This window comes from Chrysemys picta, chromosome 1, assembly GCF_011386835.1.
Source record: "Chrysemys picta bellii isolate R12L10 chromosome 1, ASM1138683v2, whole genome shotgun sequence".
NCBI lineage: Eukaryota > Metazoa > Chordata > Testudines > Emydidae > Chrysemys > Chrysemys picta.
The window spans coordinates 12,985,714-13,010,907 of record NC_088791.1 but is presented as its reverse complement, the minus strand read 5'-3'; the positions used below and the strand labels follow the sequence as shown (position 1 = coordinate 13,010,907).

At 47.3% G+C, this 25,194-nt stretch overlaps 1 protein-coding gene across 1 annotated transcript in view; it reads right to left on the bottom strand.

Annotated features, from left to right (window-relative positions):
• Positions 1-24,387, bottom strand: part of ITIH2 (inter-alpha-trypsin inhibitor heavy chain 2) — a 45,703-nt gene extending 21,316 nt beyond the window's left edge. Inside the window, exons 1-10 of the mRNA XM_008169579.4 lie at positions 24,167-24,387; positions 22,541-22,615; positions 17,847-17,882; positions 16,357-16,529; positions 16,003-16,107; positions 14,210-14,372; positions 12,608-12,715; positions 4,501-4,629; positions 2,706-2,822; positions 1,797-1,965 (exon numbers count right to left, since the gene is read on the bottom strand). Coding sequence (XP_008167801.2) covers positions 1,797-1,965; positions 2,706-2,822; positions 4,501-4,629; positions 12,608-12,715; positions 14,210-14,372; positions 16,003-16,107; positions 16,357-16,529; positions 17,847-17,882; positions 22,541-22,615; positions 24,167-24,250 — 1,159 coding nt within the window. The 5' untranslated portion in view covers positions 24,251-24,387. The remainder of the gene's footprint in view (positions 1-1,796; positions 1,966-2,705; positions 2,823-4,500; positions 4,630-12,607; positions 12,716-14,209; positions 14,373-16,002; positions 16,108-16,356; positions 16,530-17,846; positions 17,883-22,540; positions 22,616-24,166) is intronic.
• Between the last annotated feature and the right edge of the window lie 807 nt (positions 24,388-25,194).

The following is a 25,194-nucleotide window of genomic DNA, read 5'->3' as shown; positions in this document are numbered from 1 at the left end:
GTAGACACCAGAACTGGGCGCAGCATTCCCGTATCAATCTCACCAGTGCTATGCACGTAGGCAAAATCACTTCCCCGCGCTCGAGCTTCAGCCACAAAATCATCCGTCCTGTGCTCAGTGTTCACACAGTGCTCTGAAGATATGACATTAAGCACCTCTCACACTCCTTCTACTCCAGTGTAACTCCATTAACGTCAGGGGAGTTACTCTTGATTTACACCGTTGTAAATGAGAGGCGAATCGAGCCCATAAATCATGGAGTATGATCACTGCATAACAGGTTAGTGGCCTCCAAGTTAGCTGCAGCCAGTGGAGGCCCTGGAGACATGCTGCTTGGACCAGGGACCAGATCCTCAAAGGTAATGGGCGTGTGATGGGGCGTCCGCCCCACACAGGGTTGAAAGGGGGTTAAGGTGTCCAGATAGGCCAGTTAACTACCCAGGGTGCATGTGGAGGAGGAGCCAGGAAGCAAAGAACTGGTTGATTAGGAACAGGCTCTCCTGTGCAGGAACAGGCGGGGCCTGTCTAAACCCAGCTACCTGGCTGCAAATGGGGGCTGTTGCTGGGAAGGGCTGCAGGGAAGTAGGCTGCAGTCACTCCCTGAGTGGAGGGAGTTTGAAGCTGGCAAATCCAGAGAAGGGGAGGAGCCAGATAGGTAGGAAGAAGCCCAGGGAAACAGCAACAAGGGGTAGGACCGTACAGGGACAGTGGTTGCTTGTTATATGGTCCCTGGGCTCATAGGCGCCAATTTCTCCTGGGGCCGGTGGGTGCTCAACCCCCCAGCCCCGCCTCGACTCCACCCCTGCCCCGCCTCCTCCCGCCCCGTCCCACCCCCATTCCAACCCCTTCCCCAAAGTCCCCGCCCCAACTCCGCCCCTCCCCGCCCCTATTGGACTCCTTCCCCAATCCCCGCCTCTTTCCCACCTCCTCCCATGAGTGCGCCGTGTTCCCGCTCCTCCCCCCTCCATTCCACAGCTTGTTACGCTGCAAAACAGCTGTTTTGCAGTGGCAAGTGCTGGAAGGCGAAGTGGGGATGCGGCGCACTCAGGGGAAGAGGCAGAGGTGGAGGTGAGCTGAGGTGGGGAGGCAGGGAGCTTGGCTGCCAGTGGGTGCAGAGCACCCACAAATTTTTCCCCGTGGGTGCTCCAGCGCCGGAGCACCCACGGAGTCGGCGCCTATGCCTGGGCTGGAACCCAGTGTACAGGGTGGGCCTGGGTTCCCCTTCTAGCCACTAGGAAGTGACGAGGGCATTAGAGACACCAGTTTGGAAGCAGCCAGTTTGGAAAGACTTTGATTTCCCCAGAACGGGAGGACCTTAGTGACTGCGGTTCCTGAGGCTGAGAGCAGGGCTGCAAAGGAAAACAAGATGGGAGAAGATACCACCGGAGGGAGAGTGCAAGCGAGCAGAGCTAATTCCCAGGATGGCCAGCAGGAGGTGCCGCTCACAATGAGTGAACCCTGTGACAGGGAGCTTGGTGCCTACATACCTGTAAGGATCTGGTCCCAAGTCCAGAGGTGCTGGGGGCACAGAGAGGTAGTGTGGTGGCACCATTGCCCTCGTCTCTTACTGATACATGGGCTCTGTGGGACTGGCCCCACAGAAGGAACACCTGCCTTTCCCAACAGAATGACCAGGGGGCTCTTCTGCCCCCCTCGTTAGGTCCCTTTTCCTTGTGAGTCTTGCTGCGTGAATGGGAAATCTGGCCTTTTGTGAACAGGACTCTGTCTATCTGTCTGAGGCATTTCTCCCCATGGTACCTAAGTGCCGAGAGTACCTCGTTATCAAACGCACGTACCCCCATTGGGATGGATCTCCTGGATGTACTTCTTAGCATCCTCCTTCTGAGGCGCTGTGGCTGCAACTAAATCATCTCTCCAGGTGCGAACATTGTGGTTGAAGTCAACAATAGAAAAGTGGTCATCAGACCGGAGATCACCCAATATGGTCTTCATCGCCTCAACCGTCTGAGACAGGAAGGGGTCACAAGAATAGGCACGTTTAGCTTTTTCCATTATTCAAAGCACTCTATAAATGTTAGCTAATGACTAAGAAACTAGGTGAACAACAACATGAGTGATGGGCCCAAACTGGAACCTTTTATGAGGCTGTCTCTCAGCCTGCTTCCTCTGCACTGTGGAAATCCAGGTAAAATGGGACTTGGCTCGACAGAATCCAGATAAGGAGTCTGCAAAACCCAAACTTGTCCTCCTCAACCCATCCCCACTGAATACTAATCATGAGAGGGAGAAGCCAGGAGCAGAGAGGACCTTGCTCTGGAAGTTGTGTTGCGTTGGTATTGGCACAACACTCAGGAGACGAGAGTTCTATTTCTAGCTCTGTCATGGCCTGCAGTGTGAGGCTGGGCAAGTCCACATCCCCTCTCTGTATCTCCATGGCCCTATCTATAAAAATCACCCTCCTTTGCAAAGTGCTTTGAGATCTACTATTTCAGAACTCAGTATGATTCAAATGACCTTGTTTCTTTCTTAAAACATTTTAAGGACAGTAAATATGGTGGGTCAAATCCTGAAGTCCTCTACTCAGGCAAATGCCCAGTGACGCTTTTGACTAAAGACCTAAAGATCCAACCTAGTGGTTTTCAGTTCAGGCAAGAGCTAGGTATGCGGCAGTCAAGTAAGCAATAGCTAAACATACGGGAGAACATGAAGGCATGGCCTTATGTCTGCACAGATCAGGAACTTACTTGTTTCATTTTCAGTCCCCACATTGAGCCACTCACATCGATAACGAATAAAATGTTTTTGGGCAGCGGATCCAGATTGTCAGGAGCAAAGTAGTGAATAAAATAGCCATTAAAAATCTGCAAAATACAAACGATGGTAATCAGAGTCCCTGTAAAGCTCCCACATGGCACAAGACAGTAAATGGAGTGAAAGATTTCAGCCCTCTTTACAGGCCACATTCTGCTTTTACATACACACTGTTATATCAGTCGCTAGCGCTGCATTTGTATTTCACTCATCACCATAATGCAGTATCTGAGCTCCACTGGCTTTAAGGGAGAGCAGAAATTGGCTCTAAGGACTCACTTGCTTTGGGAACACCCCTTCACTGGCATGGGGGGTGCATGAGATGGTGTAAAAGAGCTCAATCCTGCAACCCTACTCCACGCCAACATGACGCTAATGAAGTGCCAGTTTGCCTTCTCACAACTTCTGACCCTGTTCCTTTGGAGTCGGTTAATCAGTGCCCCAGTACGGTGTTGGGGAACACTGCGATGCAAGAGACACTGGCTTTTGGACAAGACAGGAAGCTGGTCCTGTCCACTTGTTGTTTAGGTAACTGTATTCTGCCTGCCTAAAATCCTCCTGCTACTTCAATTGGATGCAGGATTCTTGATTACTTCTGTTGTTCAGCCATGTTGTGCTTTGTTCCCCCCCTAATGGAACGCAGAAAGAGCACCAGAGATGGGGATCATGGATAGTCTGCTCTGCTGTGGCAACTATTTCTGATGTTCCATTTTGGGTAAGGCCAGTACTTGAATTACAGTCAGGTTTGGGGGATGGGGCTGGGTCTCCCTCTGGCTTTTAGGGGCTACCTTACTTGTCTTATGGCCCCTTACGTCTCACTACTGTCTAAATTAAAGCTCTTGATATTCAGGGTCCACCTACGTCCCCCCTAGACTCTGCATTATGTACAGTAACTCCTCACTGAACGTCCTCCTGCTTAACGTTGTTTCGAAGTTACATCGCTGCTCCATTAGGGAACATGTTCGTTTAAAGTTGTGCAATGCTCCCTTATACCATTGTTTGGCTGCCTGCTCTGTCCACTGCTTGTAGGACTCTGTGGAAGAGCAGCGACTTTACAAGAGAGCATTGCCCAAGTTCCTCTTCTCTGCCTTCCCTTCCCTCCCAGTGCTTCCCCCGCCACCAAGCAGCTGTTTGGCGGCGCTTAGGACTTTCTGGGAGGGAGGGGGAGGAGTGGGGAAGTGCATCTCTGCTCGTCCCCCTCCCTCCCAGAAAGTCCTAAGTGAAAGTGCTAGGAGGGAGGGGGAGGAGCGGGGATGCGGCGCGCTCCAGGGAGGATGTGTAGTGGGGGTGGGAAGAGGCAGGCCTGGAGTGGAGCGGGGACAGGAAGAGGCGGGCCTGGAGTGGAGCGGGGACAGGAAGAGGCGGGCCTGGAGCATCCCCTGGCAAAGTCGGTGCCTGTTCTTCTGGGGGAAAGCTGCCACTGCTGCTGCGCAAGGTGCTTCCTAGCGTCCTTGTCTGCATCATTGTCTGCAGCAGGCTGTGCCTGTGTGGGGTAAGCCAGGGGCACCTCCCCACCACAGTACAGTACTGTACAGTATACAATGCCTTTTGTCTGCCCCCCCAAAATTTCCTTGGAACCTAACCCCCCGCATTTATATTAAATCTTATAAGAAAATTGGATTAATTTAACATTGTTTCACTTGAAGTTGCATTTTTCAGGACCATAACTACAACGTTAAATGAGGAGTTACTGTACGAGAGCAACATATGGTAACAGAATAAACTTACTTCCAGTTCTCCAGCTTTGGTTTCTCGGTGCACATCATACGTCACCACAAAATTCCCATCTACTGCCGTGGTAGAACAGGTGGGGCATTTTCGTTGCTGAGCCACCGTTGGTTTGAAGGACACGTGGGCCTAGAAGTGAGATGTGAACAAGGGGACTCCATTACAAAGTCAACCACACATCCCACGACAATGGTATCATTTCAAGAGATTAGGAATGAGTCCTGCAAGAAGCAATGGACTAGGCTTTTGTATCCAGGGGACACACAATTTCATTGAGCACCTTTGTAATTTTTCGAGTAAAACGGAGAGGGATTTTTGTTGCTTCAAAGCAAAGATTGCTCTTTGGTTTTCTTCGCTCAGTTTCTTCACTGATAGCAGCTCTGTGTGCAAACACACAGAGTCATAGCCCTGTATTACAGACAGAGCTGGACAAACTGTTTGTCATAAGCAATTCACTGGATGATTTTAGCTCTTTTTTAGCTCCTGTTTGCAAGGAAAAAAAAATATTTGCATGACATCCATGATTTTCACAATATCCATGATTTCCATGATAATGATTTCCATGAATCTGTTATTTGTAATTGCTAGTCTGAACAAATGACAACCTATAGATTCCCTATAAATTGAGGGCTATGAATATTAGTAATTAGTGATCCGTGATTTGTTGCCTTTGTCACATGGTATTGTTTCTCTTTCCTGATTGGATTAATTCAACTTTTTAAAAGTGGAAAATAACAAATGACACATAGTCAATAGTGAACATCATGTTAACTCAGAACTATCCATGTTTGCCCATGACTATATTTAGATTGTACGCTCTTTGAGGCAGGGACCATCTCTTTGTTCTGTGCCCTGGTCCATGAGTGGGATCCCTTGGGATTATCTATTATTATTAGTAGTAGTAGTATTAGCAGAGATAAAAGCTCCAAAAATAGCCACAGAACCTGATCATTGACATGAACAGTTGAGAGCATGAACATCGCCGAATCAAATTGTGGGCTGGGTTTTGCCAACGTGTTTGCAAATACATTTTCATGCTATTCAGTTTGCTCCAATTACAACCCTGTGTGCCTCAGCCCAAACCTTTGGCTAAGTGGGTTTGTGGATAAACAAGATGTGAAGCTGTGCATTGATATCAGGGGGCTGACTTCTTACCCAGGAAAGCTTATGCTCCCAATACTTCTGTTAGTCTTAAAGGTGCCACAGGACCCTCTGTTGCTTTTTACAGATTCAGACTAACACGGCTACCCCTCTGATAGTATAACCTTAGTTATAGACTGTATTTGTGTGTGTATTTGACCCTCATGAATATGAGGGACTGTAGTAGTAGAGTCTATTTTATTTATTTAAAAGTCATCCATCATCTTGGTATCTAAAGGGCAAACCAGATTTCTGCGTAAGGCCAAACATAGTGTGAGTAGCAGCTCAGCAAGTTTCCCCCACCCAACACACATATCTGCCAAAACACCACAGTCCGTTATTTTACTCTAGACCTGGGCCTCTTTTCTATCGATCCATGTATATATGTTTAAATACTGATGCCCATCAACACAGAATTGGAGCACTTGTCAGAGGATAAAGCCAGTTATACCAAATTGTCCGGTGTTTTGTGATGAGAACATAAAGTATGTCCACAGACGTCTACTGATTCTCAAGAGGTCAAAGTCTAGGGCATCAAATCATTGAACCAACTAGCCCTGAAGAACATGGCTTGTCTACATGTGAAGGTTATTCTGGAATAAGGTATGGTGTGAATTTAAAGCAGACTAGCTATTCTGGAAAAACTCCATGTGTGCACACTCTTATTACAGAGTAAGAGTGCCTTTTTCTGGTTTTAGTTTAATTCACTTCCATCTTGAAGCTGATTGGGAAAAAGGCACTCTTATTCTGGAATGAGAGAGTCCACACACCTAGGCCTGGTCTACACTACGGGTTTAGGTCGACTTAGCAGCGTTAAATCGAATTAAGCCTGGACATGTCCACACGACGAAGCCCTTTCTTTCGACTTAAAGGGTCCTTTAAACCGGTTTCTTTACACCACCTCCAACGAGGGGATTAGCGATAAAACCGGCTTTTGCGGGTCGGAATTGGTGTAGTGTGGACGGAATTCGACGTTATTGGCCTCCGGGAGCTATCCCACAGTGCTTCATTGTGACCGCTCTGGACAGCACTCTCAACTCAGATGCACTGACCAGGTAGACAGGAAAAGACCCGCGAACGTTTGAATTTAATTTCCTGTTTGCTCAGCGTGGAGAGCACAGGTGACCATGCAGAGCTCATCAGCACAGGTAACCGTGATGGAGTCCCAGGATCGCAAAAGAGCTCCAGCATGGACCGAACGGGAGGTACGGGATCTGCTCGCCATATGGGGAGATGAATCAGTGCTAGCTGAACTCCGTAGCAGTAAAAGAAATGGCAAAGTATTAGAAAAGGTCTCCAAGGCCACGAAGGACCGAGGTCATAACAGGGACACACAGCAGTGCCGCGTGAAAATTAAGGAGCTACGGCAAGCCTACCACAAAGCCAGAGAAGCAAACGGAAGGTCCGGGGCAGAGCCGCAAACTTGCCGCTTCTACGCGGAGCTGCATGCCATTCTAGGGGGTGCAGCCACCACTACCCCAACCGTGTGCTTTGACTCCATCAATGGAGAAACACACAGGGATGATGGTTCGGGGAACGAGGAAGATGAGGATGGAGGTACTGTAGGTAGCTCACAGCAGCAAGAAAGCGGAGAAACCGGTTTCCCCAACAGCCAGGATATGTTTGTGACCCTGGACCTGGAACCAGTAACCCCCGAACTCACCCAAGACCCTCAGGGCACACAGGAGACCTCTGGTGAGGTAAATATTTGTAAAACCAAGCGTGTTTAATGATTAATTTTCCCTGGCAATCGTGGCCAGTACATCTACTGGAAAAGTCTGTTAACGTGTATGGGGATGGAGCGGAAATCCTCCAGGGACATCTCCAGAAAGCTCTCCTTCATGTACTTCCAAAGCCTTTGCAAAAGGTTTCTGGGGAGGGCTGCCTTATCCCGTCCGCCATGGTAGGACACTTTACCACGCCAGGCCAGTAGCACATAGTCTGGAATCATTGCATAACAAAGCATGGCAGCGTATGGTCCCGGTGTTTGCTGGCATGCAGACAACATCCATTCCTTATCGCTCTTTGTTATCCTCAGGAGAGTGATATCATTCACGGTCACCTGGTTGAAATGGGGCGATTTTATTAAGGGGACATTCAGAGGCGCCCGTTCCTGCTCTTCTGAACAGAAATGTTCCCCGCTGTTAACCACGCGGTGGGGGGAGGGGTGAAGTGATCATCCCAGAGAATCGTGTGTGTGTGGGGGGGGGTGGTTTACTTGGGTTTGTGCCGCATGTTAACCGGGAAACCGCAGCCCCTCCTTTTACATTGAAAACCCATTTTAAATGGACAACCCAATTCATCCTTGATATGGGAAATGCGCTGCTGTTTGAAACCTTTCCCACATGTTAAGAAGGTTAAAAAAGCCAAAACACTGTGGCCTACCATGGCTGCCTGCAAGCCGAAATATGCGACCTTGTAATGAAAGAGTGTACCCATTGTTCTCTAAAATGTGTCTTTTTTAACCACCTCTCCCTTCTCCTCCACCAGCTGCAAATGTTTCTCCTTCGCAGAGGCTAGTGAACATTAGAAAGAGAAAACGTAGGACGTGGGATGATATGTTCACGGAGCTGCAGATGTCCTCCCACGCTGATAGAGCACAGCAGAACGCGTGGAGGCAGTCAATGTCAGACATGAGAAAAGCACAATATGAACGAGAGGAGAGGTGGCGGGCTGAATGGCGGGATGAAAAGAGCAAGTGGCGGGCTGAAGACGATAGGTGGCGTCAGCTTGCAGACAGACGGCAAGAGTCAATGCTCCGTCTGCTGGAGCATCAAACTGATATGCTCGAGCGTATGGTTGAGCTGCAGGAAAGGCAGCAGGAGCAGAGACCGCCGCTACAGCCCCTGTGTAACCAACAGCCCTCCTCCCCAAGTTCCATAGCCTCCTCACCCAGACGCCCAAGAACACGGTGGGGGGGCCTCCGTCCACCCAGTCACTCCACCCCAGATGATCGCCCAAGCATCAGAAGGCTGGCCTTCAATAAGACTTAAAGTTTTAAAATGCAGTGTGTCCTTTTCCATCCCTCCTCCCCCACCCATCCCAGGCTACCTTGGCAATTATCCCCCTACTTCTGTGAGGAACTAATAAAGAATGCATGAATGTGAAAAAACAATGACTTTATTGCCTCTGCAAGCGGTGCTCGAATTGGGGAGGGGAGGGTGGGGTGGGATGGTTGGTTTACAGGGAAGTAGAGTGAACTGGGTCGGGGGGGGGGTTTGGAGGGTTCATCAAGGAGAAACAAACAGAAGTTTCACACAGTAGCCTGGCCAGTCACAAAACTCGTTTTCAAAGCTTCTCTGATGCGCACCGCGCCCTGCTGTGCTCCTCTAACCGCCCTGATCTCTGGCTGCGCATAATCAGCGGCCAGGCGAGTTGCCTCAACCTCCCACCCCGCCATAAATGTCTCCCCCTTACTCTCACAGATATTGTGGAGCGCACAGCAAGCAGCAATAACAATGGGGATATTCTTTTCGCTGAGGTCTGAGCGAGTCAGTAAGCTGCGCCAGCGCGCTTTTAAACGTCCAAATGCACATTCCACCACCATTCGGCACTTGCTCAGCCTGTAGTTGAACAGGTCCTGACTCCTGTCCAGGCTGCCTGTGTACGGCTTCATGAGCCATGGCATTAAGGGGTAGGCTGGGTCCCCAAGGATCACGATAGGCATTTCAACATCCCCAACGGTTATTTTCTGGTCCGGGAAGAAAGTCCCTTCCTCCAGCTTTCGAAACAGACCAGAGTGCCTGAAGACGTGAGCATCATGTACCTTTCCCGGCCATCCCACGTTGATGTTGGTGAAACGTCCCTTGTGATCCACCAGGGCTTGCAGCAGCATTGAAAAGTACCCCTTGCGGTTTACGTAGTCGGTGGCTTGGTGCTCCGGTGACAAGATAGGGATATGGGTTCCGTCTATGGCCCCGCCACAGTTTGGGAATCCCATTTCAGCAAAACCATCCACTATTGACTGCACGTTGCCCAGAGTCACTGCCCTTGATATCACCAGGTCTTTCATTGCCCTGGCAAATTGGATCACAGCAGCCCCCACCGTAGATTTGCCCACTCCAAATTGATTCCCGACTGACCGGTAGCTGTCTGGCGTTGCAAGCTTCCACAGGGCTATCGCCACTCGCTTCTGAACTGTGAGGGCTGCTCTCATCTTGGTATCCTGGCGTTTCAGGGCAGGGGAAAGCAAGTCACAAAGTTCTATGAAAGTGCCCTTACGCATGCGAAAGTTTCGCAGCCACTGGGAATCGTCCCATACCTGCAGCACGATGCGGTCCCACCAGTCTGTGCTTGTTTCCCGGGCCCAGAATCGGCGTTCCACGGCATGAACCTGCCCCAGTGACACCATGATTTCCACATTGCTGGGGCCTGTGCCTTGTGGGAGGTCTATGTCCATGTCAATTTCCTCATCACTCTCTTCGCCGCGCTGCAATCGCCTCCTCGGCTGGTCCGGGTTTCGCCTTGGCATGTCCTGGCTCTGCATATACTCCAGGACAATGCGCGTGGTGTTCATAGTGCTCATAATTGCCACGGTGATCTGAGCGGGCTCCATGATCCCAGTGCTAGCTATGGCGCCTGGTCAGAAAAAAGGCGCGAAACTAGTATCTGATGGACCAGGAGAAGGAGGGAGGGCCGAGTGACGACATGGCGTACAGGTACAGGAACAGGGAATTAAAATCAAGAAAGGTGGCTGTGCATCAGGGAGAAACACAAACAACTGTCACACAGAATGGTCCCCCCAAAGATTAAACTGAAAACCCTGGGCTTAGCAGGCCGTTGATTTCACGGAGGAAGGGGAAGCAAATGAATACAGAACAAATCTATTTTTTACATTTTAAGCTGGCAGCCGACGGTGCAGCATGAGTGATAGCCTCTGCAGTACGATGACGACGGTTACCAATCGTAATATACCATCGTCTACCAAAAGGCAAGGGGCTGCTGCTGTGTAGCAATGCAGCCCCATGTCTGCCAGCCCCACGTCCGCCAGCACCCAGCATCGCCCTCGGCCTCTTCTGGGTGCTTAGCAGACAATACTGGGCAAAGCATGTCTGCCCAGGTGGCCATGATTGACAGCCACTCCAGTACGACGATGATGGATACCAGTCATAATATACCATCACCTACCAAAGGGCAAGGGTCTGGTGCAATGCAGCCCTATGGCTGCCAGCCCCACGGCTATTACTCATGCTACACCGTCTACCGCCAAAAGGCAGTTAGCAGCTGCTGCTGTGTAGCAATGCAGTCCCACGTCTGCCGGCACCCAGAGGACATATGGTGACGGTGAGCTCAGCTGAGCTGAGCGGGCTCCATGCTTGCCGTGGTATGTTGTCTGCACAGGTAACCCAGGTAAAAAGGCGCGAATCTATTGTCTGCCGTTGCTGTGACGGGGGGGAGGGGCCTGACGACAGGTACCCAGAACCTCCCGCGACACTGTTTTGCATCATCCGGGCATTGGGATCTCAAACCAGAATTAAAAAAAAAGGCGCGAAACTAGTATCTGACGGACATGGGGAAGGAGGGAGGGAGGGAGGGCGGGCCGAGTGACGACATGACGTACAGGTACAGGGAATTAAAATCAAGAAAGGTGGCTGTGCATCAGGGAGAAACACAAACAACTGTCACACAGAATGGTCCCCCCAAAGATTAAACTGAAAACCCTGGGTTTAGCAGGCCGTTGATTTGACGGAGGGAGGGGGAAGCAAATGAATACAGAGCAAATCTATTTTTTACATCTTAAGACGACGGTGCAGCGTGACTGATAGCCCTCGGCATCTTTCTGGGTGCTTGGCAGCAAATACTGGGCGCTTGGCAGTTAGTGTATTACGATGGCCTTCAGGCCTATTGCACGATCTGCTGCTCAGGGAAGACTCTGCTAATGTGCGATGAGCCAACTTGTAATAGGACGGTTACCAGTCGTAATACACCATCTACTGCCAAAAGGCAAGGGGCTGGTGCAATGCAGCCCCATGGCTGCCAGCACCCAGATCGCCGATGAAGGCTACCAGTCTACTGCACCGTCTACCGCCAAAAGGCAGTTAGCAGCAGCTGCTGCTGTGTAGCAATGCAGTCCCACGTCTGCCGGCACCCAGAGGACATATGGTGTCAGTGAGCTCAGCTGAGCTGAGCGGGCTCCATGCTTGCCGTGGTATGTTGTCTGCACAGGTAACCCAGGTAAAAAGGCGTGAATCTATTGTCTGCCGTTGCTGTGACGGGGGGGGAGGGGCCTGACGACATATACCCAGAACCTCCCGCGACACTGTTTTGCATCATCCGGGCATTGGGATCTCAACCCAGAATTCCAAGGGGCGGCGGAGACTGCGGGAACTGTGGGATAGCTGTGGGATAGCTACCCATAGTGCAATGCTCCGGAAGTCGACGCTAGCCTCGTACTGTGGACGCGGTCCGCCGACTAGAGCACTTAGAGCATTTTATGTGGGGACACACACAATCGGCTGTATACAACCGATTTCTATAAAACCGGCTTCTATAAATTCGAACTAATTTCGTAGTGTAGACATACCCCTAGTTATTCAGGAATAGCTGCTCCAGAATAACTACATGTGTAATCAAGCCCTAACCCAGCATCTGATTATTTCTGAGTTCCTAATGCGAAGTATTGATCAGCTCTGGGTTAGATGTTGTTCTTTATCGATCTATCTGTTTTATACTGCTGCCATCCCCATAGTATATGAACACCTTTCATCTAAAATCAACAGCAACAGCAAAGTTACTAGTGGTCTTCACTGAGTATCTGGCACGTCTCTCTGTTCAGACGTGGGGTAGGGTGCGATCATCAAATGTCTGCATTCTGAATGACAGATCTCCTCTTTCCAAGTGCTTTCTGTATGGTGAGCGTGTGTTACTTTGCCAGATCCCAGTGGGTATTGGGAGAATCTTATCCCCTGTGGGAGAAAATGTTGTACACCTACAGTTTCTTGGTGTCAGCTACTGCTTTGACCATTACCTTTTTCTCTCCCTTAGTGATGGTGGTGATTCCCGCAAAGTGATCTCCTAGCGAGTTAGGAACATGCACGTAACGAAGTCCCTGAGGCTCAATAATGCGGACATCCACCTACAGGCAAGAGCGGAGGACAGTAAACACGGAGCCTCATTAGAAATGCCCCAGTGTCTCATGAGCACTTCTGCGCTCCCCAAAACACACATGCGACAACACCCAGCCTCAGGGTGCTGCCACAGGAACAGAGCCAATGTTACTATTGCCAGGGGTCCAGGCAGTGGTTTGAGCAGATCGAAACAGCAGGGGGAGCTCTCACGCCTGTTGTGTATTTGGTTGTCGTGGTAATAGAATCTTGTGTTGCTATGGCAACTGAGTTAGATTATTAGGGGCTAGCCCAGCCAGTTTTGGCTGGCTGTTGGTTAGTTCTGGTGTGGCAATAAATGGCGGCTTCAAGGTTTACAGCTCTCTGTGTCTCTAGTGATTTCTTCCTAAAACTGTTGCCCCCAAGGATATAATAATGGCACAAAGGAGAAGGGGAGGTGGAAGGAAATACTGATCCCCCGCCCCATGCGGGGAATGGAGTGGGAGCGCTTTGTCTGCTGACAGCGGGGAGGGGGGGGAGCTCCCTTCTGTTCCCCCTCCTCCTCGCTTTCATCCTTGGATCCAAGTTGCTGGTAGGGCAGACTGGACAGTGTGTTGTTTCACTCTCTGGTCCCCAGGAACAGTCCTAGGTGGGTTGCTGGCCAGGGCAGAAGACACTCCCCCACACCCATCTTACACCTCTGAGCAGAACAAAGGCTGGCCAGTCAGCAAAGCAAAACTAAATAAACCCTGAGTGGCACCTTGCCCCCTGGAAGATAGCGCCCCGATTGCCCGCCCATAGCACCAGCCTGGCTGGTCCCATTGCCAAGGGAAGACTGACTGACAAGTAGCCACCCCAGCTCCTACGCGTTGTCTGTTCCTGCTGTCAAAGGTAGGGGGAGATTGGATAGTGAGCTGCTTTTCCCTCCTGTAGGGTGTGTGGGGAAACTGGGAAGGGAATTGCTTTCCCCTCTAGTCCCAACCTGGAGCTAGAATATCGGTGGAGCCCTCCTTGGTGCTGCTACTGGGTGGGAGATCAGGCAGCGAGTCAACTCTCCAGCGGGGAAAACAGGATTCAAGGTAGCAATCGATGGGAACAAGTCCAGGCCCTTAGTCAGCACGAAGCAGCCCATACTCTGCAACACGGGAGCATGAGCAGTGAACATTCGCTTAGGGCCTGAGCCAAAGTCCAGTGAAGTCAATGAAAAGTTTTCTTATGTAAAAACCCTGCTTGCTTTTGTAGGCTACTTCACTCTGGAATTAGGGATGGGGATATTTTGAAAGGTGTTATACAAATTAGGGGCAAATCCTGCCTCACTTACTCACATGAGTCACCCCTATAGACTTCAGTGGGACGACTCATGAGGGAGAAGAGCCCTGAAGTTGTATATAACTATGCAGTAGAGCGCATCGCACGAACTGTCACACATGCTCGTATTTTCTGCGAGAACCAGCCAACTACGTGCCACTTGCAGTGATCTGGGTGAGAAGCAACACAGAACATTGTAGTCCTTGACTCTCCTGTACCTCTAGGTGCTTTGCTAGTCTTCCAGGCTGCAGAGGGATAACATACTCGTACGATCCCAATTTCCTCCGGATCACTTCTTGGTAATAAATTTCAAACTGGACCTTCATTCCTCCGGGCACGTTCAGTTCAGCTTTGAAGTTTTCCATGTCAAGGGCATTGCTCCTGGAGGTGTTGTCAAAACACAAAGCTGTATCTCTGTGCGGCAAGCACCCGAATATGAAAACTCACTCAGTACCCACTTCAAGAATAACACCTGCTTTTTGCTAAAGACCTGAGTTAATAAAATACAGGGAGATTTAATAGCTAATTTGGCCTTAAATTTGGCCTGTAAAAGGGAACCACACTTACATATCAACTCAATGAGGCTTTGTCAATTTGAGGGTGGAAACACAAGGTGAGCTCTGGACAAGTGAACTATTGTTCTTGCTATAGATGAGCATAAACACCTGTCAGGGATGGTCTAGGTATATTTGGTCCTGCTTTAGCATGGGGTAGGGTTACCAATTTGGGTTGGACGTATTCCTGGAGGTTTCATCACATGACATGATCTTAAATTAAAGATTAATCTTCCATTCCTGGAGACTCCAGGACAATCCTGGAGGATTGGCAATTCTAGCATGGGGGCATGACTTCTCTAAGTCCCTTCCAGGCCTACCTTTCTATGATAAACCAAATCGGAGATTCAAAGCAATGGAGTGGAACTGGTCAGCAATTGGATTCTCTGTTCCGCAGCAAATTCCAAAACTTCCTACCCAATGAAATGTCCAGAATCATTTAATTTCAAGTCAATTAAAATATATTATTCTGATCTCACCTTTTTGTTTTTCTATTATTAAAAATGATAATATAACAGTCAAGGTGAAAAGTCGTTTCAAAACAAAAAATCAAATTGTTAAATTTTAATAAGGAACATTTTGGCTTTATCCAAGAGCTTTGTTTCAATTTTTTTCCGAAAGAAAATCTGTTGGAATTTGACAGGCCCACAGAAAGTATCGATTTTGACAAAACGGCATTTTTGGATGGAAAAAGGTTCCATCAGAAAGCTTTCATCCAGCTCTGCTTTGGAATGTTTGGTACCAGGCTCAGCTCAGCACCCAAAGTTTGCAGATGGCTCCACTCTATACCACAGTCAAAATCAAAACCCACATCTCAACTTCCACCCAGAATTCTAAGAAGTTCCAAATCCAGACCAGGATCTAGATTTGAATTTTGCTCTTTGAATCCACCTCTAACATTTGCAGATTACTGGTTTCTGTTTAAAAAAAACAAAAACAAATGTAAAGTAGTGGTTGGAATAGAAGTGTGAATCAGGACTCCTGGGTTCCACTACTGATTCTGCTACTAAGCTTGGGCTTCTCACATGATGGTGAAGTTCACCCTTGTGCAGAGAGCCAGTATAAGTTCTGATTAAGTCCCATGTAAATCTCAAAATAGAACATAAATGGGATTTAAGTGGTGCATAGGCATCATACTGACCCTTTATTTGTAGTGTTTTAGCCGTTTGTGGTAAGCACTTCATAAAACAATTACTTGATATATAGGCCCCGATCTGGCAAAACACTTAAGTTCTGACTTCAACGAGACTATTCATGGGCTTAAAGTTAAGCATGTGCTTAAGTCTTTTGCTGGATCAGGACCTAAATAAAGACACTGTACTCATGTTCATGGGATTTCCACCAGAGATCCTATTTTGGTGTCAGGACACAGACCAGTCTCAGAGTCTGGGAGTTAAAGATTCTAATAAAAGGAAAAGGAAGTACAGTAGCATAATAAAGAGGAAAAATCTTTGTACCTTACTATTCCAGCAGCTTTGCCTTTGGCCCTGGCCTGAGCATATTGTTGTCTGGCTGCAGATTTTTCTCTAATTGAACTAGTAAACGTTATGCCATTTATGTTCCTAAGAGAGAAAAACACAGACAGATCAGCACAGAGACTATTGTGGAGTTTCTTTATTTTAAGGAGAAATCAAGTTGAATCAAACCTGTTCCTAATCCAGTGGAAACTTTTACTTTAAAAAAAAATCTTGGAAAAATATTATTTTATATACAATAGAAGTTATGGACACTTTCCCTCTTATCCTTCCACCACCTTCTTATTTGATTATTGAAATTATCACACGCAATAGATACAGTTGCCCACTACTTACATAGTAAAGTTGTGAATGAAGGCTCCTTTGGGAATCTGCACATCAAACACCAAATTTTGGGCATGCTTAGCTTTATTTTCCACTTTGCTTTGGATCATGGTGTCGACCAAACGAGACGTTATGGTGGACTTAACTTTGTAGCTATAAATACTTATCTTGTCATCGCCAGCCACCTGCAATGGAGACGAGAACTTTGAAAATTCGGGATAAAGATACACCAGCTACGTTTTGCATGGAGAGATGGCTCAATCCATGCTGACGATCACAGTGTTTGTATTTAGCTACAGTTCATTACAAAATGGCTCCCTCAATGGATCTTCAGCTCCTGTAGATCTCAGACGTTTGGGACGAGGTCGTCTAACAAGAAAGTACTGTAATATACTAGCCTAGTACATGAGCTCATATTGCATGACCGTTTGCTACTTTCTAGTATCTAAAGTTCTTTTGCTTAAGAGGGAGACGGCTGAATTTCTGGTGCAGTAGGTCCCAGGTTCAATCCCAGCTAGTGATTGTTGTGTCTATGGCTTTGGCCTGGTCCACACTAACCCCCCACTTCGAACTAAGGTACGCAAATTCAGCTACGTTAATAACGTAGCTGAATTCGAAGTACCTTAGTCCGAACTTACCGCGGGTCCAGACGTGGCAGGCAGGCTCCCCCGTCGATGCCGCGTACTCCTCTTGCCGAGCTGGAGTACCGGCGTCGACAGCGAGCACTTCCGGGATCGATCCGGGATTGATTTATTGTGTCTAGACAAGACACGATAAATCAATCCCAGAAGATCGATTGCCTGCCACCGAACCAGGAAGTAAGTGTAGACCTGCCCTTTGTCTACACACTAAACCGGGTTTAGTTAAACTGGTGCAAACCCGCGTGGAGACTCTTAGGTCAGTTCACCTCAGCTTTAGCCTGTTCCTAATCAAACCAAAATAAGCCTGGAAACAGGACTAAGAGCCTTGCAGCCTTTTGCTCTGGTTTAACTGAACTGGTTTAGAATCACTCCTTTAATGTAAAACAATTCAGCTCTGTGTGAGGACAACCCCCTGGTGTATTTCACTAACACTACATGTAGGGAGGATTGGGATTTATAGGCCTTCTGGAAAAAGTGTGTTTCAAAGAAAGACTTAAATAAGAGAGGGAGGAGGCAACTTGGCAGACCAGGTCAGATGTAAGATGTACCATGGCAGTTCATTGAGAAAACAACATGATTTGCCATGAGGTTTATAAAAATATTGCCTTTCGGAGGAAGGGAGAGCATGTTTTCTGTTCATTTTTGTGCTTATTCCTACATCAGTACAATATATATCACCACGAAATCTTGTACCGATCCCCTGAACAGCATTGCGCAAGCAGTCAGCTGTTTGAAGAAAACAGGTTAATACCCGATCAGTGATACAAGCAAGGCATTGAACAAACAGCAGGATTGATTTCCAGATAATGGTTAACTGGAAAATCATTTTGTCATCATTCTTTTTCCCAGAAGAAAACTCACCAACTCTCCAGAATCCTCATCGTTTAATGTGCTTCTCTGGGAAGAAAAGAAATAGAGAATGAGACTTCAGCAAGCCTGAGAATTACAAGTCTAGTGGTCATGAATTAGCTATTGAAGGGGTCAAACAGCATATTGCCCATATATTGTTTCACAAGATGATCAGAATCAATGAGAGTCACTGGATTTAGTTCGTAGTGTCCTTCTCTTTGCTTTATTCCTTGCACTTAAGGGGTGGATTTTCAAAAGTCCCTGAGGTCCAGATCCTCAAAAGGTGCTTAACTCCCATTGATTTCAAGTGCCTTTGAGTATCTGAGCCTAAATGAAACGTAAGTCCAACTGGACATCACTGGCTCTGACACCGAGGGACTTGCGAAAACAAAAGTAGGGCTGGTTGAAAAATGTCCATTGAAATGGTTTTCTGATGGAAATTTGGGATTCAGACAAAATGAGTGTGTGTGTGTGTGTGTGTGTGTGTGTGTGTGTGTGTGTGTGTGTGTGTGTGTGTGTGTGTGTGTGTGTGTGAAGGGTCTGCTTTCTGCAGAAAATTTTGAGTTTTTGTACAAAACCTTCTGGCCAAAAACCAAATCTTTTGCCCCAAACCAAAACTTTTTCAGGAAGGAAAAAAAAAAAAAGGAAACTTGAGGTTTTCTGCCAAAATGTTTCAGGTTTCATATTTTTTCTATGAAAAGTTGAAATTTTCCATGAAAAAGTTAAACAAAATTGATGTTTTTGTTTCTGTTTTCATCAATTAAATTCTGCAGAAAAAATAGTTCTGACCGACACTACTATTTAAGCCTTACAAGGGCTTAAAAATAGTAATTAATGAGCTATTTTTTACTGCCATATGAATATCCCTGTCTGGGATTTAAGTCAAGCAGTAGCGACATCTTCTGGCCAGCTCTTGACCCTCTAAAAAATTAAATCCATATAAGTGACACTGGCTCCTTAAATGTGACAAAGACCCAAATTGAGGTAGACAGCAAAAACCATAGAAGAAGCTTAGAATGATGGGTAGTTCATTTCCTAAAGTTTGGTATCAATTTAGGTCAGTAAATTTGAACTAAGTTAACTTATGCATGGGTAACTGCAGGATTATGTGCAATGCAGGTAAATCGGGGTGTATAGGTGAGGTCAGATACCTCATAAAGAGATCCTGTAAAGTGTTATAGGTTGGGTGGCTCACTATTTCACTGAGCATAAACATGGCCCAAGTTCGTATTTGGAAATGCTATGATTTAGGTTTAGGCAGGGCCGGTGCTTACACTAGGCGACCCTAGGTGGTCGCTTAGGGCAGCAGGATTTGGGGGGCGGCATTTTGCCAACCTCAGCGGAAATTCGGTGGCGGGGGGTCCTTCCGCTTTGGGTCTTTGGCAGAAATTCGGCGGCAGGTCCTTCACTCACTCTGGTACCCACCGCCGAAGTGCCCCGAAGACGTGGAGTGGAAGGACCCCTGCCACCGAAGACCCCCGACCCCCTGAATGCTCAGAGGAGGAGCGCTGCCGCCTAGGGCAGCAAAAACTCTGGCGCCGCTCCTGGGTTTAGGTACGCTTAACCATGCCTTAGTGTTGGGAGGCTGGACTAGATGACTTCTTGAGGCTATCTTTCAGTCCTACATTTCTGTGATTCTAGGAGGAGATAGAGATGGGCCCAAGCTAAACCATTCAGATCCAGATTTCAATCTCCCAAAGTTTGGTGGTGGCTGGATCCGGATTTATCCCATTTAAAGATAAGGACCATGTGCAAAATTTCGAGCTAGGTTGAATTTGGAACACCTCCAAGGATTCATTGTGTCGGGAGCCAGGTTTTCAGCTGTTCACTGGATCTAATGTTTGATTTGTTCATGTTTCTCATAGTGATAGGTCAACACCAGAACTTTTTATCTAACCCCTCCAACCATTGGTAGCTGGGATCAAACGGACCCTAGATCCAAACCAACCCTGGTTTCGGTTGTGCAAAGCAGAACCTGGCTAACGAAGTCTTGCAAAAGCAAAACCCAGTGTACTCAGCCCATCTGTAGTTACAAGGATCTGGCCAGCAAGAAGGCTCCATAGTCCCAGTTCCGGCAAAAGGCTCGTAGCCAAGGTTTTCCAGAGTGGCTAGAGATTGGTAGGGCATGAATTTTTGGTTAAAGGACCCTGAGTTTTTAGACAGTTCTGAGCTCCTACCCTCTGAAAATCAGACAGTGTCTCAGGTTTGGCATCAATGGGTAGGGCACTAATCTAAGACATGGAAGACCTGGGTTCACATCCCTGTTCTACCACAGACTTCTTGTCTGAGCCTATACAAGTCACCAAGCCATTCTGTGCCTCGGGTCCCCATATGAAAACTAAGGACAAAAACACTTCCCTACCTCACCAGGGTGTTATGAGGCTAAATACATTAAAGACTGGGAAGTGCGCAGGTACCCCCAGGAAAGGGGGCCAGATAAGTACTTACAACAGACAGAATAGGGGAGTATATAAAAGCCCCTTCCAGATGACCTCAAGATACATTATTAGACCGTCCGTTTTGGACCCAGACATCGTTGATCTGACGGCAGCAATTCTGTCCCCTCAAAATAAATCAGACTGAGCTCTCTAAGGAAATTTAATTTTATTACTGAAGTGAATTTTCTGCTGGTGAAAGATGCAGCTGGAATGGAGAACAGAAGCAGCATGAACTTCCTCATACTGCCTCTCTGTTGTGTCTCAAGCACTGACCTGGTGTAACCATCTCTGGTGCAGAAAGGGGACTCGGGTCTCCATGACTCACGCTAGTCTTTGCCCTCACTGCTGAGACGGCCAACAAAGGGCCTATTGTAACAACGGGGGAGGAGTGGGAGGTGGAAACTTGCTCGTTAGGAAATGGAGTCACCCTTAGAGCTGGTTGAAATTTGTCATTCAATATAAATAATGATGTTTTTATCAAAGGGAAAGTTTCACAGAAATCATTCTCAGTTTCCATTGCTCAGGTTTTTTTTTAACGCAACTTGTTGTGTTTTTTGATGATCATTTTATCTGTGGTTTTGAGGGGTTTATTTCCTTTGCCAATTTTCACTTATCTTATCAGGCCTAGTCTACCCATAAGTGACATCTCGCTTTAACTACACTGTTATAGTTGAAGTGGTACAACCCATTTTCCCCAGCGCGCATGTTGTTATACTAGGATCAAGGTGTTTATATTGGTATCGCCTTTTTTCTTAGAGGAAGGGAAATAAGCTAGACTGGTATCAGGCTCCTTTATGCTGGTACAACAGCATCCATACGCTGGATTGTGCAGGTATAGCTGTATCGGTTAAAAAAATCCACACCCCTAATTGACATAGTTATACTGGTAAAAACCTGTGTGCAGACCAGGCCCATGTCACTTGGCTCCTGATCCTGCAAGTGTGCATTGGCCTGATTCTCATTTACACTAAAACCCCTTTATACCACTCTGGCGATGTGAAGGGATCTTAAGATGGGAATTTACCCTCGGTTTAAGGCCTCAAAGAACCTTAGGGCTTGTCTACACACCGCCGCAGTGTGGACTACGGAGGTGTGAATTGTGGAGCGCGCTAACTGCCCTACGTACACCCTGCTGGCACACACTAAAAGGTACCCACTACACCTTAACATAGGGAAATGGGACCACATCAGCGCAAACTAAGTTCCTTTTCGTTCACACCAACAGGGTCTACGTGGAGCAGTTGGCGCGCAATGCGTTCGTGTGCGCTCCAATATGCAGCCCTGTAGTCTGCACTGCAGCACTGTGGAGATAACCCAGTAATATAAATGAGCCTCAGAACCGGATGCACTTCAGCTTTATACACCGTGAGTATTCCCGTTTAACTCAATGGGACTTTTCACATGCATGACATTAAACCTGGCCCCACTCCTGCAAACGCTTATCCACAGGCTTAACTTTGGTCCCAGGAGCAATCTGATTGAGGTTAATGGGATTACCCATGGTAGCGAAGTTTAGCACATTCGTAAGGGTTTGCAGGAGTGGGGCCAGGTGGCTTTTTTCCCCTCCAAAAGTGAATTTTTTGAAAACTTTAAATTTTGAAATAAAAAAAGTCTCTTGATAAGCTTTTGATTTAAAAATCATTCCACAGAAAAAATCCATCTATTTCAATAACTGACGGAATGAAATGATCAGCAGTATAGTCACCAAAAAAAAAAAAGGAAAGGAAAGAAAAGAAAAGAAACTTTTTTGACAAGTTCTACTGATCCGCCAACTACTTTTCACATACAGTGATCCCCTGTGATTGGTTTCCCATTGACCTAACCAGGAACCAGTAGTCAATCAGCAGGGCTGGAAGAGACCATACTACATTACCAGTCTCCTGAGACCTAGCTTTTCCTGGACATTTTGGTGCTAATTCTGCAATTAGATTCACCCGGGCACACCCCTCCTCTGCATGGAGCTCCTTTGAACTCAAAGAGACTTTTCACATGCATGACGTTAAACGTGTGTAGTGTTCTAATTAATTAGTTGTACTGCAATTGCACCTGGGGACTCCAATCACGTCATGGCCCCCTTGTGCCAAGCGCTGTACAAACAAAGAGTTCTTGCCCAAGCAGCACCCAACGGGCTCATGGATCCACCCGAGTACACCTGATTGCAGAATTATGGCCTTTGTAATGGAATAGAACATCAGTCATTTGCTTCAAAACATTTTTCTTTTCATCTCTCTCTCTCTTCCCCCTTTTTAGATGTTATGGTTACTGTACCTGGTACCTGCCATTTCTAGTCATGGGCTTTGACAGAAATCCATCAATCTCCAGGTCAACCAAGTTCTCCAGATCCTAAAGGAGACACAGGGAAACAGTAAAGCGTTCACCTCACGGCAGATTTCACTTTCCGAGCTCTCTGTTTCAGAACTGACAACACACTCTCTGAAGATAACAGAACAGACGTAGAAAACAAATCCATAGCATTTGCCCATAACTTCAGCATTCGTTGTGGATAGATTTTAGTTTGTCGTCTCGGGGCTTGATTCATCACTCCAGTTTTGTGCTAGTTTGAATTCACTTCCCCCTAGGTGCAAGTGGGGAGCGGAGAGGAATTACGATTCTGCGCGTCACAGTTCCTTCCCAGGGCAACAGATCTATGGCCACTCCCCTTCCACAGTGATGCATCTCCAGGCTCCATCTATCCCATTATTTAATATGATCACTTTTGGCCTCCACATGCGGCTATTACTTCTGAAGCAAGGACCTAGCTCAGAGGGCCTGAAATATCCATAAAATACAGCAGGCAGATTTACAACACAGTGGGCCCAATCCTGATCTCCAGTGTGGATGGAGACAGATTCTGTCCTCATTTACATCAGGGTCCAGAGTAACGCCATTGAAGCCAGTGACGTTATTTTGGTTTTACACCAGTGTCACTGAGAGCAAAATGCGTCTCCTTGACATTAGAAAGAGTTACTCCAGATTTACACAAGCCAGAAGGAAATAGGCCCAGTATTTTGTACCTGATACAGAACAATCAGGATAATCAATCTCATCGTGTCATTAAAAAACATTGTACCACGAAAGAGAAAACATCTCCGTCCGACTAATTATTATTAACCCTGGAAAGGGACACTAAACATCACAGAGCTGCAGACCATCCCTGCCTGCTGTCCCGTAATGTTTCAAATGTGCCCAATAAATAATAGAGTTTGAGTGAGAACTGTAACCATCAGACCTGGATCTGAACTCCCCCCAGAATCTGAAAGCATTTGGGTCCAGAGATTTAGTTCAGCTCAGGTCTAGAATTATGACTTTATTTAGAATCGTATTAAGGAGCTGCCCATTGGCCCTGATCCTTTAACATCAATGGGAGTGTGATAGAAGGCAGCTGATAGAAAACAGGCCTGATTCTGTAGTCCCTAACATGTCTATTATCAAGCACCGACACTGTATAGAAGACACACATTCCCTCTCTGGAGGAGCATACATTCTAAGGCCCCGACTCTGCAATCAGACCTGTGCAGGCAAAGACCTTAGCCCATGCGGAGCCTCCCGAAGTTGGAGAGGATCTGTGCTGCTACTCTGAGCCAGTTGCAGGATCGGGGTCTGCAAGCCAGGCAAAGCGCAGACAAGAATGGGAATTCTGCTTGAGTAAGGCATACAGCTAGCCAATAGCTACCCCTAATTTAATATAGGCATATTAAAGAGCAATACTAGGAATGGAAGACAAGAAGCTGTTATCTGGACGATACATGATTATAGCAGAAGGAAAAAGAAATTAAGAGGTAGAGGCAAAACCATTAAGAGAAGCAACGGACCCGATCCTGCCCTCATCAGTAGGCGCTCGGATATTGACTTCAGTGAGTGTAACAGCATTAGACCCCCTGTGGGATTACTTACATCTGGGATTTCGTCGATGATGAGATCAAAGCTTCGTATTTCAGAAACAAGGAATAAAAGCAGGACGCAAATCAGCTGCTTCATTGTCTCCCTGCTTGCTTCACTTCCCAAGAGCTGCTCGCATAGGCGCTGGTTAGCGGATCTCTCCTTCTCTGAGCCAAGTTCAAGGAAAAGACTGGAAGTTATGCAGTATTTTGAACAACATTTTGAAATGCTGACTTTGTTCAGGCCCCGGGTAAATATTTGCCCTGTAACGCAAGCCAGAGCTGCGGGGGCATGGGCGAGGGTTGTGCAAATATAGTATCATCACTCTGCCATACCCCTGATAACGGCTCAGCACCGGATAGGCTCCGGTCTTGCCTTTGTAGATTCCCGGAGGGTTTAACCAATTTGCTGTTAGGTGCAGGTTTTGGAGGATTAAAAATGGGAAAGATCAAAGTCAAAGCTGACTCGGAATAAATCTGTTTACGATAAACAAGGCAACAGCCAGTTCTCAAAGATACTGATGGAATAATACTCTGCACTTCTACAAGGATCCCCAAAGCACTTTACAATGAAGGGCAGGTATCATGGGGCTTGATTCTGAGTTTCACTAATGCCCCTTCACTCTACTCTGGCAATGGAAAGGGGCCATGCTAGGGCCTTTTTAAAGGTATTTAGGCACCTCAAGGTGCAGATAAACAGCTGGTGGGATTTTCCAAAGCACCTAAAATCAATGGGAGTTAGGCACCTGGGTGCTTTGGAAAATTCCCCAGGCTTCTATCTGCATCTTGAGGTGCCTAAACACTTTTAAAACTCAGTCCCTGAGTTGCTTTCTTCCAGGCCCACACTTGGTCTAAGAGCAGGAATGGAGGCATCTGAAACGCGTGTGAAGAATTCTCAGGGTGTACAGCCCTCGCCCTTCCACGCGCAAACACTGTTCCTCGTGCAGGACATATCTGGCTGAGGCAGGGGATGGAACAAACCCAACACGTGAACAGGGCCAACGCAAGCCATGTATTATAGATACCACATGCTCGCTGGAGGGC